General features: G+C 39.2%; 1 protein-coding gene across 3 annotated transcripts in view; it reads left to right on the top strand.

Moving 5' to 3' along the window:
* The window catches only part of fntb (farnesyltransferase, CAAX box, subunit beta), a 106,038-nt gene that overhangs the window by 43,950 nt on the left and 44,380 nt on the right, over positions 1-17,708 (top strand). For 2 of the 3 annotated variants that reach the window (XM_069917391.1, XM_069917390.1), the window contains exons 4-6: positions 7,713-7,804; positions 8,536-8,667; positions 13,279-13,425. In XM_069917391.1, coding sequence (XP_069773492.1) covers positions 7,713-7,804; positions 8,536-8,667; positions 13,279-13,425 — 371 coding nt within the window. The remainder of the gene's footprint in view (positions 1-7,712; positions 7,805-8,535; positions 8,668-13,278; positions 13,426-17,708) is intronic. The other variant, XM_069917392.1, reaches the window with a different exon arrangement.

Genomic DNA, 17,708 nt, shown 5'->3' with positions numbered 1-17,708 from the left:
TTTTCAATGTAGAGCAGTGGACTTAACGCACACCCTTGTGGTTTACCTACATTAAATGTCATTGAGGTAGAGATGTAGTTTCTAATTTGAACTGACTGTGGTCTTTTGGTGAGGAAGTAAAGGATCCATTTGTAGAGGGAGGTGCAGAGTTCCAGGTTTTGGAGCTTATTGACCAGCACTGAGGGTATGATGATGTTGAAAGCTGAGCTATAATGGATGAAAATCATCCTGATATTCATGTGGCTGTGGTCAAATTGATCCAGAGCTGAGTGGAGAGCCAGTGAGATTGCATCTGCTGTGCAGCGGTTATGGCAGTAGGCAAATTGCAGTGGATCCAGATCTTGGGTTACGTCAATTTTGGCCATGACCAATCTCTCAAAGCATTTCATCGAAGTGGATGCGAGCACTTCTGGATGATGCTCTTCTTGGCACCAGTATAATTGGTGTCCTTTTGAAGCAGGTGGGAACGCCAACTGCAGCAACGAGAGGTTGAAAATGTCCATGAACACTCAGCTAGTTGGTTGGCACAGATGTTCATTACCCTCAGGGCCCGGCATCTTAGTTTGACCTGTAGCCCCTCCACGTGATTGAGTCTTCTTTAAAAAAACCTGTGTGCCGGCTATTTGAATCGCCTACAGTCTTTACACGACCTGTGTGCTGGTTGTTTGAATTGCCTGTGGTTTGATGGAGTTTGCCATTCCTGATATTCGCAACATCTACCCAAGTCCTTAGTACAGCTTTACTTACTGGGAAATTGGTTTCTGAGGCTGTGGGTTTGAGTTGCAATAGTTCTAAAGGGGATTATCTGATGATCCCCGTTAGTGCTGCACGCAAAGGCTTGCGGCTATTAGGTGCCATTTTTTTTCCAGTTGAAGAAAACATGAAAGGAATAAATCTCACAAATCCATGGGGTTTCCATTTCCTCTGGGGGCAACATTTACCAGGAGCATTGCTAAAATGGGGCTCAAAGAATTAATGAAGTCGTTTTCCATCCATCACATTGTATCTTTGACCTGCTACATTCAGGAAGGAGGGGCAGAAGCATCAAAATTAGAACTGCTAGGCAGGGAAATAGCTTCTTCCTGAAGGCTGTGAGATTGATGAATATCATCCTGTAACTGAGCAAATTTTCCAAATATTGCATTGTGTGACCAACATGATCTCACCTGGTTTTCCATGTACAGGCAGATGATAATGAATTGAAACTTGAGTCTGGTGTGGAGAGGGAATTTTAAAAAAATTTTTGCGCTATGAGTCATATCAATAACAACATCCACAAATGATCATCAACAATATATACATAGTGACATTTTTTCTTTCCCCCCAATTCCTCTCTCCCCTTCCCCACCCCTCATCAAAAATCAATAAATGAAAAAACACTTAAAACAAAGAAATAACCAAAAAAAAAGAAAAAAATGTATCGCCCACTTTTACATATTTAAATCTTATTGTGCCCATATTTATCTTGCTTTACGAGATGGAGGTTTGTGGTCGGCATTCTCCAAAATATTTTATGCATGGTTCCCAAATTTGTTCAAATAATGTACACTTGTCTTTCCGATTGTATGTAATTTTTTTCTCATGGAATACACTTGTTCATTTCTGTAAACCACTCTTGTATTTTAAGGTTTGTTTCCAATTTCCAGGTTGTCATAATACATTTTCTGGCAACTGCTAGTCCTATCATAATAAATCTTATTTGGGCTTTGTCTAATTTTAGTCCTAATTTTTTGTCTTTTATATTATTTAACAGAATTTTTTTGGTTCTTTTGGTATATTATTTTTTGTGATTTTGTTTAATATTAGGTTTAGTTCTTCCCAGAAAATTTTTACTTTTGAGCATGTCCAAATTGCATGTAATGTTGATCCAATGTCTTGTTTGCAATGAAAACCTCTATCCGATGCTTTTAATTTCTGAGGAGTGGTATATAATCTGTGTAGCCAATTATATTGAATCATTCATAATCTACTATTTATCGTGTTCCTCATTGTTCCTATACACAACTTCTTCCATGTTTCGTTCTTCATCTCTGTGTTTAAATCTTTTTCCCAACTTTGTTTCGGTTTATACTTTATTTCATCTTCTTTATATTGCCATTTGGTGTACATGTTTGTAATAAATGTTTAAATTATCATTGTGTCTGTTATTAAATATTCATAGGTGCTACTTTCTGGTAATCTCAAGCTATTTCCCAATATATCTTTGAGATAAGTTTTCAATTGGTAATATGTAAACATTGTACTTTGTGTTATTCCATATTTATCTTTTAATTGCTCAAATGTGAATACATTATTTCCCAAAAAGCAACCTTCTATTTTCTTGATTCCTTGTCTATCCCATTCCTTGAAAAATAAATTGTCTATTGTAAAGGGGATTAATGGGTTTTGTGTTAATATCACTTTTGGTATTTGATGATTTATCTTTTTTCCTTCCAGGTGTCTTTTCCATAATTTACATATGTGATGTAGTACTGTTGAATTGTTATATTGCACCAATTTTTCATCCCATTTATAAAGTATGTGTAAGTAAATTTGGATATTTTCTCCAAATTTGTCTAATTCTATCTTAGTCCAGTCCGGTTTTTCTCCTCTCTGATTAAAAATATGATAAGTACCTTAATTGTGCCACCCTGTAGTAATTTTAAGTTTGGTAGCTGTAGCCCTCCTTGTTTGTAACTCCATGTTAATTTTTCTGGCGCTATTCTTGATCTCTTACTTTTCCATAAAAATTTCCTTACTATTTTCTTCAGTTTTACAAAAAATCTCTCTGTCAGGGGAATTGGTAACATTTGGAATAGATATTACACTCGTGAGAACACATTCATCTTAATACAGTTTGCTCTTCCTATTAAAGTTAACGGTAGTTCTTTCCAATTCTCTAAATCTTCCTGTATTTTTTTAATTAATGGTTCATAGTTTAATTTGTATAAATGTTTTAGGTTGTTATCTATTTTGATACCACAGCAACGTATCGTCTGTGATTGCCATTTGAAAAGGGTATTTAAAAAAAAAACTCTGAATAATCAGTTTTGTTCATTGGCATCACTTCACTTTTATTGGTGTTCATCTTGTACTCTGATCTCTCTCCATATTTATTCAGTTTCATATGTAGTCTTTTTATTGACTTATTGGTTCTGTTAAATATACTACAATGTCATCTGTAAATAGGCTGATTTTATATTCTTTCTCTTTTATTTTTATTCCTTTTATCATAGTTTCCTTCCTTATCAACTCTGCTAACCAAAGCAAACAGTGAAGGGGATAATGGGCATCCCTGTCTTGTTGACCTGCCTAATTTAAAGTTATCTGATACATATCCATTTATTACTACCTTTGCTAACGGTCCATTATATAATGCTCTAATGTAGTTAATAAATTTTTTTCGGTAGTTTAAATTTCTGTAACATTTTAAATAAATATTTCCACTCTATCCTATCAAAGGCTTTCTCTGCATCTAACATAACAGCTACTGTTGGCATTTTATTTATTTTTTTGCTGCATGTATTAATAAGTTTACAAACATTATCAGCTACTCGTCTTTTTTTTAACAAATCCAGTTTGGTCTTGCCTTCCTAGCAATCATTCAGACTGTTTGCTAATTATTTCATAAATTGACAGAACCTTTAAAGACTGAAGAAATACAAGATATATTAATAAAACTACCAAACAATAAAACACCAGGTGAAGATGGATTCCCTATAGAGTTTTATATCTATTAATCCCTCCCCTCCTAGAAGTAATAAATCAAGTTGAAGAGACCCAAAACTTATCAGAATCATGTAAAACAGCCATAATTACAGTAATCCCAAAAGAGGGAAAAGACCAGCTATTGCCATCTTCATACAGACCGATATCATTATTGAGAGGGGAAAATTTTGAGAAAATACTCTGGAGGAAAAATAGTGGTTTTGTAGGTTAGAGGGAAGTGTGCAGTGACGTCCTTTAAGAGACCCATTGGGTACATATTTTATGACTATATTCAGGAGTACAAAAGAGAGGTTGTGTTTGAAATCATTGGGTAACTTGCTAGTTCAGTCCCTCTGCTGTATGATGATTGTATCCAGACAATTCATTTCAGGCCTTGGAGATGATGCCGAGGTATATTACCTGCTTGATATCCAGGATGAAAATCATTATTTGGGACTCCTTGAGAAACAAGCTTATCTTCCTCAGATTGGCGACTGAAGAAGCAAAAAGGGGGGAATTATAGAAGTGTTAAAGATTGTAAAGGATATCAACAAAGTATCCATGGAAAAAACATTAGAGAAGGAACACAGTCAGTTGTCAAAGAGCACAGATTAAGTCAATATTGGAAAAATCTCAATTTAGGCAAGAAATATCTTACTGGAAAGTATTTGATTAGTGTAAATTTGGAAGTTGAGAATGCTGGACTCAGAGAGCAGCTCTCATCCCTCCCTCCAAACAACAAAAATATTTCCCCTAGCCCTCACTGGTCTTGTTGATTATTGCAGTGTGGCCTTCTCAGCTACCTCTGTGCAAATCTGTGCATCCAACACATCATCCTTTGTTCTTGCCACCAGCTGCAACAAAATTCCACCAAAAGCCACATCTGTTCTTCCCCACCCTTTTCTGCCTTCCAGAGGGTCCACTCCCTCTGTGACCCTCTTGTCTGTTCATCCCTCCCTACCCCTGATACTTTCCCCTCAACCACAGAGCTCACTCACTGCCATCCTAGGGACCTTCCTTGCCTCTCCATCAAAATCATCTAATGCATTTGGAGCTCCCAATGTGGCCTCCTAAACATTGGTGAGATCAAACGCAGAGTGGCGTCTGTTTCTCTTCCCATTCTCAAGTCAGCTTGTATGTCCTTGGCCTTATCTACTGTCATGGTGAAGTACATGTGCACCTAATGATTATTAACCAGGTAGTTGAATGGTATACTATTCACCTGGACTTAGTTATGTAACTTTAACTTTGGTCTGACCGTCTCTGTCATTGACTGCTGTATCCAGGTAACACTATCTAATAGCTCTTGCATCAGAATTTTTAGAAAGTGGGGGTGGGAAAAAATGCAGAACATTGAATTACAGTGCACAAGAGTGCAGGATCCATAGAAAGCAAAAGGCGGTCATGGTTTTGGGCCTGACCCCTTCTTCAGGAATGCTGAAAATAAATAAATCCCCGAGTAAGAAGATGGGAAAGGTGGGGGGAGGGGCGGGGGATCAGCATACAGGCTAGCGGGTGATAGACTCCAGGTCATTTATTTTATCAAACTTGTAAGCTTGAAAATCAAAATTTTATGCCCAAGTCTTCTGAATCTTCAACCAATTATGTAAATTGGTAGACAGACACTTTAGATGCTAACTATTTTACTATTGTACAGCTACAGCTCTTGAGAGAGTTGGATGAGGCTAGATATTGACTAGGAGTTGAGTGTCATATAAAAACTTGGCTGAGGAGATGATGTCTGTGTATCTGTCAGTGTGAATTTTTTTAAGGTTTGTGTTGTGATAGCTGGTGCTGCTACAGCATTGCGATAACCGCTACACCAAATCATCTAAATCTTCCACAATTTCAAGCCTTTTATCCTATATCGTCAAGTAGCCTTTTTTAATCATCTGCATTTAATTCCAATCCTCATTTTTAAGCTTGGCTGATGACTTTAATTAACTTTGCATGGTTTTTCTTGTGAACATGAAATTCTGGCTGACTTTGTTTCTAAAGCCCCTTTCATGCTTGCATTCCACTAAGTCAGCCGTTTAATGTCCCAGGATAGGAATGGCGTTTTTGCTGTTCACACTTGACCACTCCTAACTGGGAGACTGCACATGTTTGCACTTGCAAGGAGCCATCCCTGACCTTTCTACCTTCTACTGGTGACGTCATGATGCATTGAGCGATAATGGACCTGCCCTAAATCCTGATCAATATATTATGATCTTGTATTGGAACAAAATTAATCATGCCTAATTATAACATAATTAAGCTTTATGTACAGCACCATATGAGCCCTTCATATGGTGCTGACCTATATAAGCCTTTATAAGGGTCTATAGGCAAGTGCTAGCAATTAGTAGCAATAGCGGACAATTTTTAAACAGCATGGGAAAGTTGGTAGCGTTATAGCACACAATATAGAAATATCGTGGGAAAAAGCAATGGTGGACCTGCCCTCCTAGAATTCTTGTGTGGCAGAGAAAGGGCTGTATGCGTGGCTGCATGCATGGAGCACTCATGGAGGGGTTTCTCTGCTGCACGTATCCTGGGAAGTCAGGTCCACTATCTTCCCCCCCCCAGTCTTTATAAATTGTCCACTATAGTCCTACCAACTTTCCCAAGCTGTTTAAAATTTGTCTGCTATTTATTTCCTCCCCCCTCTCTCTCCCACTGCGACTTACAGTGAAGTTTATACCTTCATTTTAATCTTTTCTTCCTCATGTTCCTGAACTCGCGCAAAAATTAGGGTCATTTCTATCCCAGAATGCAAATGCCCATTCTTCACTTGCCTGACTGAATTGCCAGCATTTGCAGACACTGGGGGTCAAGGCAGTCTATCCCCGGCATGAGATGAGAAGATTTTGCTTTTACACTAGACCCTTTTTAGGCTGATTGGCCATTAATTCTTGGGACCACTTGCAAGTGTGAAGCGGGACTTATGACTAGATGGAGATGTAATCAAAGATTCAAGATTCATTTTATTGTTATTGAAATAAAATAGTGTCAGATTACATGAAATTGTTTTTGCCTGTTGTAAGCCAGACAGATCTGCCATCAACAGAAATTACCTGAAGCGCCTCTTATAGTCAGAGAAAGAAGTAAACGAGTGTCCCCTCAGAGTCACCAAGTGTCTGTAGATTTGCCTCCAGTGTATCCGTAGCCACACAGATTCCAGTCCTAACCACTGGCAGCCAAGCTCCAGATGCGAAATTCCAACACCATCAGGAACCCTTCAGCGCCTTTGGCACCCCCTAACATCCTGGTTATGATACCTGGTACCCCTTCAGTTGGTTCCTTGCCTCAAGTTGCCAGCAGCCTGCCGCATGAGTTGGTCTTTCAGCTGCAGAGCTCCCTCACTGGTCCGCCACTGTGATTACCGTCCCATGGGGTGTCTAGAAAGAAGGGATATTGACAATGACAAGGGACTTGAATGAGAGCAGTAACAGATGCATGAGATTGGGTTCCAAAAGCTGATTAACATTGTCCTATATTTTTAAGGTATTTCAGTCTGATGATCATATTGAAGTTAAATGAGCAATGCTGTGACTTTGTCAAGGAAATGCTGTTTTCTTCCATACACTCCCATAGGTTTCACCCCCTTGCACTGGAAAATGTGCTCTCTGTGGCATATTGAGCATCAGGAGAAGGTGGGGGGAAGAAATGACACTGAACTGTGGTAGACAATGTGTTGATAGAAGAGAGGCAATTAACAATGAATTGCTTTCTTCTGAAATATCCTGGAGAGTCAGATCAAACAAAACCTCAGTACATGACCATCAAAAGCATTTTGTTTTCTTGGGGTGGGCGGGGGCAAGGGAAATGTGTGTTTTTAAAAAAATCCTATTTATTTGTTTCATGTTAGCTGTAAGGATAATTTTTTTAATTTCAGTATTCTCAATTAGTATATTTGATTTGTAACTTCAGACAAATATGGCATATAACCTATGTAACTAAATCTATGTATCAGGTATTTTCTATTTTTCCTTCACTTTATTTCTTTGGATACTCTATAGTATGTTTCTCATTTGATTCAGTGTTTGGATGCCAGCCGACCTTGGCTCTGTTACTGGATCCTGCACAGCTTGGAGCTTTTGGGTGAGCCACTTGATGAATGCACAGCTTCCCAGTGAGTATGTGCTAAATTTGGAAAATGAGAGCCTGTTCCTGGAATGCTACTGTATATATATATAAAATGATTGTTCATTTGATTTTTAGTTTTATCTTTTATAGTTTGGTGGGTTTTTTTTTGGGGGGGGGTAACCATATCTTAAGTGTTTTTCAAGGAAAGCCCCAGTAAAACTTAGTTTTGGCTTTCATAGTGGATGCTGGTATTTGTGACTTCAGGAAGATGATGAGGTTTCGTGTTTGGAAGCTGAATAAATGTTTTGCTACTGCTGTCTATGAAATTTAAAAGCATTGACTATTAATTTTCTAAGCATTCACTGTTGAAATAAGCAAATAAAATTTTCTAGACAAGAGAATACAAGAATTGTCATGGCTCTACAAATGCATTGGTTTTTTTTGGCAGAAATTGGGATTTGTAGCTGGCTCTGCATCCAACAGGGTAACTAAGAATATGTTCACCAGATGAGTTTGACATTCTTTTTGTTTTCTTTTTTAAAGTTTATTTAAAATTTTCAAGAAAAAAAACTTAGACAAAGTCCATAATATAAAAATGAAAAACAACTAATCCACCCCCCTCCACCCACCCTCAGCAAACTCCACAAGGGAAGCAGACAAAAAATATAAAAGAAACACATACAACAATTTAAGATATGACTAAGCTCATACATTTCAAATAAGGTGACCATATCTTAATAAAAAAAATTGTATGTTATTTTCTCCATATAAATACAGGACCTCAACTCATTCTGCCAACGAATTACATTTACCTCAACCTCGTCTTTCCATGAAATCGCAACACATTTACGTGCTACAGCCAATGCTAGACGAACAAAAGCTGTCTGAAACTTATCCAACCTCAAATCAGTAAGTGGGCCAAAATATTTTTTGGGTCTAGCAAAAACAAATTTTTGAAAACATTCCCTAATTTTTTTGCCAAAATGATTGAACCTTATCACAAAGCCAGACTGAATAAAAAAAATTTTCCTACACATAGTCCACATCTAAAACACAATTCTGAATTACTAAATCCATATTTTTCAATTTCTCAGGGGTCAGATACAACTGATGCAAAAAATTATAATTGACCATACTATATCGTACATTAAGCAATTTAGTCATACCATCAAAACACATCATCTCCCACTCGGCCTGATTAAAATCACAAATTAAATCATTTTCCCATTTAATCCTAGATTTATCGAAATTTACCTAAATTGGTACCTGTAGATCAGGCTGGTTTTATTAAAAATAGATATGCCCCTGACAGCATTCTTGGAGTGATTTTGCTGATTAATGCATCACGTCAGCAATCCAACCTACCAATCAATGGTAGTTGCTCTTGATGTTGAAAAACTTTTGATCGGGTGAAATGGAATTTTTTATTTAAAGTCTTGGAGAAATATAAGTTTGGACCCTTTTTTATTGGTTGGGTACTATATAATAATCCAGTTGCGAGGGTGGCGACAAATTTTCAAACCTCTGTGTTATTTAAATTATCGTGTTCAACTCATCAAGGTTGTCCCTTGTTCGTTGGTCATCGAACCATTAGCTCAAGCTATAAGGCAGAATGAGAATATTAGAGGTATAAGGAGAGCAGATGATGAATATAAGATTAATTTATTTGCTGATGATGTTTTGATATATTTAACTAATCCGGAATGATCTTTAATTTATTTGCAAGAATGTTTAGAACAATATGGTATACTGTCAGGATCTAAGGTGAATTGGGATAAAAGTGAAATATTACCAATTTCTGATGCAAATTATGACCAGTGTAGACAAATTACTAAATTTTGTTGGACTGACAAAGTCAAGTATTTGGGTAATATGATTGATGTAAATATTCAATCAATGTACAATTTAAATTATGTACCGTTAATGAGAAAGATTAAGGCTGATTTGATTAAATGGAAGGATTTATCTTTGTCATTAATAGGTGGAGTAAATTGTGTAAGATGAACATTTTTCCGCGAATTCAGTATCTTTTTCAGTCGATTCCTTATTTACTTCTGAAATCTTCTTTCCAGGATTTAAATAAAGTAGTATAAGATTTTTTTATGGAAGGGAAAACTAGCTAGAGTAGCGATACATAAATTGAGTTGGAAATATGCCTCGGGAGGTTTACAATTATCTCATTTTCCAAATTATTAGGAAGCAGTTCAATTAAGATTTATTAATCGTATGTTGGATGTTTCGTATCCCCCTAGTTGGGCCAGGGTAGAATTGGCTGGTATTTCAGAACCTTATTCACACCATTTTATATTTAAGTGGAATTCTGTTTTACTACAGAGATATAATGTACCGATTTTAAAACATTTGTTAGAGATTTTGACTAAAAGAAATTTATTAATAGGTACGAAAGGTAAAATATTGGTTCAAGCCCCAATATATCAAAATAAATTGATTCCTTTTTCGTTGAATGAATGATTTTTAAGATAATGGCAGATTAAAGGAAGAAAATTGATGCAGGATTGTTTTGAGGAAGGTAAATTTTTATTGTTTAATCAACTTAGAGAGAAATTTAGAATTGCAGTGAATTCTTTATTTGTGTATTATCAAATTAGAGCGTTAGTGAAAGATAACTTTGGAAGAGAAATTAAAATTCCTAAGTTAACAAAATTTGAGTTTCGGATTTCTCCTTCATTAAATAAGGGTTTTGTTTCTGAGATGTATGCGTTGTTGCAAGACACTATGGAGTTTGACATTCTCGTACATCTTGTGACTGGAGTAATGTTTAATTGAAACCACATCAAGATGTTCTAAATACAACTCAACCTGAGCTCAAAAGTTGCATATTTGAACATTGGCCACTCTTAAAATTTTCAGAAACTATGAATATTCTGATCTTCTGAACTGCTCAGAACTATATCTTGATGCCTGTCTTTCTGAACAATTTTACATGAGTTGTCTCTGTGCTGTATAATGTTGTTTATATTGCTTCTTCCATCCAAGCTAATGACTACGAATCTTTCTTGTTGCAATCTCTAATGAATAGCACTTGTTGCAATCTCTGATGCAGAGCACTTGTTATCATGTTGAATGATTTGAAGTTCAAAGCAGATTTGATATATTTCCCATTTTATTCCACAATATTGTGTGGTAATTTGCACTGATTCTCTCCAAATCATTGTTGTGCTATGCTTTCAGTCATGGACACATTTGTTGCCTTGGTTCCTGCAATAAAGCTTGACTACTTTGTATTGTTCTGTAGCATATTTCTCTTTCTCAGTTAAGTTTTCTGAAGGTTAAGTTTTGAGCTATTTGTTCCTCAAATTTGAATTTTGTCTTGCGTGATACAAACTCTTGCCTTATTGCAGGCAAAGACTATTCTACTTCAACGTACCCCTAAATTATACAATGCCTTATTACCTGGTGTTCAATTTATAAATGTTTTGTTCAAATAACTTCTGATCTTTCAAATAAATTTAATTCTTAAGATCATTATTATATAAGCTGCTAATCCCATAGCAACTCTATGCGTATAAATTTTTGTGAATGTGCTAGTGCAGTTATTTTGCAATGAAATATATGGAACGGAAAAAATTGTTAACAGTGGTCTAAATAGTTATTTTTCACATTTAAATCAGCCATAGGCACTGGAATATTGTATAAGTGTGTTCCCCAGAGCTCTGATCTTGTTCCAACATTGTATATGATCATGGCTTTTCAGTATCATAACTACCACCTACCAATATTAGCCATGTATTCCTTGGGTTGCAAACATTTATTAATTGTTGATGTAAATTAATTGAGTTGGCATTTACTGCTTTTTCTGGAAGATGTTCTTTATTTTCCCTTCTGAATTGCCTAGATCTAAATTTTCAGGTGATGTCCTGGACTCCCCATGGAGCAGAAAATGCCCCTATTTGCGATCCCTCACAAAAACCTTTAAAAAAGTGTACTGTAATTTCCCCAGAACCTCAAGGTGCAGAAAACCCAGTTAATTATAATATTATAACCTAAACTTTGGAACCAGTAAATAAGGTGAATTTATACTGTGTCCTTTCTAAGATTCATTCCCAAAGTTTGGACATGAAACTCCATGGGGTTTGGACAGCTGAAAGGCACTGGATTCCACCCTTATATAATTGGACAATGATCCCTTTGTGAACTGTTTATGTTATCCTTGAAACCTCTCCCTAATATGAGTTTTTATTTTGGCCAAAAATGAATAACCTAATTGAACAGCTGCTTTGAACTTTTGTTTCTCTCAGTTTTAGGCACACATTATTCGGTAATATCTTGTGTGCTTCCATGTACAGTACATGAGCCACCAATCTTTGCTGGGGTCAACTTTAACATATGACTGTTTTGACAGGGATAAATTGTCAAGCACAGATTGTAATGATGTATCTTATCACTCATCAATTTCTTTCAATCTGAGGAAGTAACCACCTTGTATTTTGTAAAATATGAGTATGTAAAATGAGTTAAAAATTAGATTTTTTTTTTGAGAAATATTTTGGTTTGTGTTTGACATGTGGGGCCCTAACTCTTTAAATATGGGGGCGTTCTGGTGTGATTGGAGTATACAGTATGTTTCTGATGATCCGAAAACCACTTTACTGAAATTCTCAGTTATCCGCAAAAAATTTTCGGTGGCCACATGACATCGCAACTTAAAAAAAATGTTGATTTTTTTTTAACCTGCATGCTTAAGTGGGTCTCTGACATGTTAGCACCATTTTGAATTCAACGGCGGTCTCATGCATTCAAGTGGGACTCTGACATGCTGTTAGCACCATTTTGTATCCAATGGAGCTCTCGTGTACTCAAGTGCGCTGTTAGCGCCATTTTGAATATTGCTGCATTTATCTTATTTTTGTAAGCAGAGGTCACATTCTTTTTGTAGGAATGAAACTCTATTTCATGCTTGAAAAACTTTCCCTTGTTGTTTTAACAGCTGATACAAGTATTATGCTGATGCTACTGGGCTGGGATTGGTGCAGGGGCCTTGGGCTCCCGGGCAGGTTGGACGACGGCGCTGGGGAAATGTTGGGGATCTAGCGGGGACCTCTGGCACCTGGGCAGTTTCAGCGACGGCGGTGGGGAGGTGTGTGGATTGGCAACAGCTGATACAAGTATTTAAACTGGGCTGTTTAAAGCCATTTCTCAGATATCCAGTAAATGCAGTTAACCAAAACACATCTGGTCATGAGCCTTTTGAAAAATTGGAAACTTACTGTAATGGGTTCAGACTTGACATCACCATAATGTTTTTCCATTTCATGAATTTTCTGATCTGACTTGCACATAGCGAAAGTTCCAAGTTAAAGTTCCCATTTGGTAGGAAAGGCTGACAATGTACAAACATGCATGTGTGTTTATATGTAACGTCTATCTGTCTTATGGCCATTCATTGGACTCGAGATGTAATGTGTTGATCGAATACAGTGCAACAAATTTGAAACATTGATGCTGTATAATTTAAAACAGTGTATTAACTCAATTGCATCTTTCTCCCTTCATTATTAGCATTTGTGAATTCCTGGCACGGTGTCAAAATCCAAATGGTGGGTTTGGTGGTGGGCCAGGACAAGAGCCACATCTTGCTCCAACATATGCTGCTGTCAATGCACTCTGTATAATAGGCACAGAAGAGGCCTATGACATTATTAACAGGTGATGATTACTTCAACAATATTATTCAGAGTATGTCATAACTAGAGAACTGTGTTGAAATGTGTATTTTTATAAAACAAATGTTCAAAAAGTGGTCTTCCAGTGCAGCTCATCTGAAATGTCCACCTTCTTCCTCCCCACTACCATCAACCTAGTCCTTACCTATATCTTCTGCATTTTCTGCTCCTCTGCCCCCAGATGCAACAAAAACATGATTCCCCTTCTCACCCACCAGCCTCCACATCCAACACATTATCCTCCATAATTTCCGCCAACTCCAACGTGATCCCACCACCAGACACATTTTCCCCTCTCCTCCGCTCTTCGGCTTCCATAGGGATCGCACTCTCTGGACTCACTCATCCCTTCTCTACATAGGAGAGACTGGTCGCAAGCTGGGAGATCACCTCGTTATGCACCTTTGCTCTGTCCGCATCAGTGACGGGGACCTCCCAGTGGTCAACCATTTCAATTCTGCACCCGACTCCCATGCTGACATGTCTGTCCATGTGCTTGTATACTGTCAAATCCAGACCACCCATTAATTGGAGCAACACCTAATTTTCCATCTTGGCACTCTCCAACCAGATGGCATTAACATCGATTTCTCTGGTTTCTGCTTGCCTACTCCCCATTCTCCCTCTCTTTCCCATCCCTCTGTCTTTTCTCCAGCTCTCCATCCACAGAGCCTTCCCCCTGTTTCTAGTATGCCCTTCCTCTCTTATCCACCTATTCCCTCCTGACTGCGGTTTTACCCCTTGCCCCCCCCCCCCCCCCACCACCATTTTTGTTCAGGCACCTTCCTACATTTTTCTAATACCTTGAAGAAGGGCTCAAGCCTGAAATGCTGGTAATGTAAGTTTATCTTTGCTATATAAAATACACTATTTGACCTGCTGATTTTCTCCAGCATTGTTTGTGTTTTACTTTATCCTCTAACCCTTATGAGGATTAGTTAGTATTAAAACAGCCTGGTAAAGACCAGTCATATATGCTTAGCCTGGAAAGAATCTCTGGATATATTTCTGCCTGCTACATTCTTGAACAGTCTTCTGTATTTTTGATGATTTGAGTCACATTCAAACCAAAATTTGACAGAAGTTTGAATTGGAATCATATGGATTAGCAGTAAGAAGCTAATTAATCACTGCTTGGATCAGTGGCACTGGGTTTGAGATAACCTCTTGGATGACAAAAGTACCAGATAAATGGAAGAATCGAATAGCATTCATGTTCAGAACAACCTACTTCACATTTTAGTAAAATTCTATTTTGTAAGGAAATGACAAATCTAAATTTAAAATAGTCATGGGTGATGGTGATGATGGCAATGATGATGATGTGGGTGACGATGGTGATGGTGGTAACGATGGTGATGGTGATGATGGTGATGGTGGTAACGATGGTGATGATGTGGGTGGTGATGGTGATGGTGATGATGTGGGTGGTGATGGTGATGATGATGGTGATGATGTGGGTGGTGATGGTGATGGTGATGATGTGGGTGGTGATGGTGATGATGATGGTGATGATGTGGGTGGTGATGGTGATGGTGATGATGTGGGTGGTGATGGTGATGGTGATGATGTGGGTGGTGATGGTGATGGTGATGATGTGGGTGGTGATGGTGATGGTGATGATGTGGGTGGTGATGGTGATGGTGATGATGTGGGTGGTGATGGTGATGGTGATGATGTGGGTGGTGATGGTGATGGTGATGATGTGGGTGGTGATGGTGATGATGTGGGTGGTGATGGTGATGGTGATGATGTGGGTGGTGATGGTGATGGTGATGATGTGGGTGGTGATGGTGATGGTGATGATGTGGGTGGTGATGGTGATGGTGATGATGTGGGTGGTGATGGTGATGGTGATGATGTGGGTGGTGATGGTGATGGTGATGATGTGGATGGTGATGGTGATGATGTGAGTGGTGATGATGATGGTGATGATGTGGGTGGTGATGGTGATGGTGATGATGTGGGTGGTGATGGTGATGGTGATGATGTGGGTGGTGATGGTGATGGTGATGATGTGGGTGGTGATGGTGATGGTGATGATGTGGGTGGTGATGGTGATGGTGATGATGGTGATGATGTGGGTGGTGATGGTGATGATGTGGGTGGTGATGGTGATGGTGATGATGTGGGTGGTGATGGTGATGGTGATGATGTGGGTGGTGATGGTGATGGTGATGATGTGGGTGGTGATGGTGATGGTGATGATGTGAGTGGTGATGATGTGGGTGATGATGTGGGTGGTGATGGTGATGATGTGGGTGGTGATGGTGATGATGATGGTGATGATGTGGGTGGTGATGGTGATGGTGATGGTGATGATGTGGGTGGTGATGGTGATGATGTGAGTGGTGATGGTGATGGTGATGATGTGGGTGGTGATGGTGATGATGATGATGTGGGTGGTGATGGTGATGATGATGGTAATGGTGATGATGTGGGTGGTGATGATGGTGATGATGATGGTAATGGTGATGATGTGGGTGGTGATGGTGATGATGTGGGTGGTGATGGTGATGGTGATGATGTGGGTGGTGATGGTGATGATGGTAATGGTGATGATGTGGGTGGTGATGGTGATGATGTGGGTGGTGATGGTGATGGTGATGATGTGAGTGGTGATGGTGATGGTGATGATGTGGGTGGTGATGGTGATGATGTGGGTGGTGATGGTGATGATGTGGATGGTGATGATGATGATGTGGGTGGTGATGGTGATGATGGTAATGGTGATGATGTGGGTGGTGATGGTGATGATGTGGGTGGTGATGGTGATGATGGTGATGATGATGGTAATGGTGATGATGTGGGTGGTGATGGTGATGATGGTGATGATGATGGTAATGGTGATGATGTGGGTGGTGATGGTGATGATGTGGGTGGTGATGGTGATGATGGTAATGGTGATGATGTGGGTGGTGATGGTGATGATGTGGGTGGTGATGGTGATGATGGTGATGATGATGGTAATGGTGATGATGTGGGTGGTGATGGTGATGATGTGGGTGGTGATGGTGATGGTGATGATGTGAGTGGTGATGGTGATGGTGATGATGTGGGTGGTGATGGTGATGATGTGGGTGGTGATGGTGATGATGTGGGTGGTGATGGTGATGGTGATGATGTGAGTGGTGATGGTGATGGTGATGATGTGGGTGGTGATGGTGATGATGTGGGTGGTGATGGTGATGATGATGATGTGGGTGGTGATGGTGATGATGATGGTAATGGTGATGATGTGGGTGGTGATGGTGATGATGGTGATGATGATGGTAATGGTGATGATGTAGGTGATGATGGTGATGATGTGGGTGGTGATGGTGATGGTGATGGTGATGATGTGGGTGGTGATGGTGATGATGTGGGTGGTGATGGTGATGGTGATGGTGATGATGTGGGTGGTGATGGTGATGGTGATGATGTGGGTGGTGATGGTGATGATGATGGTAATGGTGATGATGTGGGTGATGATGGTGATGGTGATGATGTGGGTGGTGATGGTGATGATGTGGGTGGTGATGGTGATGATGATGGTAATGGTGATGATGTGGATGGTGATGGTGATGGTGATGGTGATGATGTGGGTGGTGATGGTGATGGTGATGATGTGGGTGGTGATGGTGATGATGATGGTAATGGTGATGATGTGGGTGATGATGGTGATGGTGATGATGTGGGTGGTGATGGTGATGATGATGGTAATGGTGATGATGTGGGTGGTGATGATGTGGGTGGTGATGGTGATGATGATGTGGATGGTGATGGTGATAATGATGTGGGTGGTGATGATGATGGTGACGATGATGATGGTGGTGATGGCGATGGTGATGATGTGGATGGTGATGATGATGATGATGATGTGGGTGGTGATGGTGATTGTGATGGTGGTGGTGATGTTCAATATCAGGTAACCTTCCTCCCCGCCCCTTGCCTATCATGAACCCTCTGACCTCTCTTACCCTTCTCTGCCATCTCAACTTGCCAGACACCCCACCTTCTTTCCTCTAGTTCCCAAACTCCTTTCTTTTCATGCCAGGATCTCCTCTGTTCTGCTATTAGAGTGCACCTTCCTCAGCTCTTTGCTTCTTCCTCCTATCACCTCTGAGCTTCTTAAATTATTCACATTTTCCCACCTCTCTTCACTAATTACCTGCCATCTTGTGCTCCTCATGCTCCTCCTACCCTTTTTGTCTGGTATCTGTCCCATCTTTCCAGGCTCAATGTGACTGTCCAATACCTTCCATGGATGCTGCCTGATTTGAGTTC

Source organism: Narcine bancroftii, chromosome 2, assembly GCF_036971445.1.
Source record: "Narcine bancroftii isolate sNarBan1 chromosome 2, sNarBan1.hap1, whole genome shotgun sequence".
NCBI classification, from domain to species: Eukaryota; Metazoa; Chordata; class Chondrichthyes; order Torpediniformes; family Narcinidae; genus Narcine; species Narcine bancroftii.
This window is presented reverse-complemented; position numbering and strand designations above follow the sequence as displayed.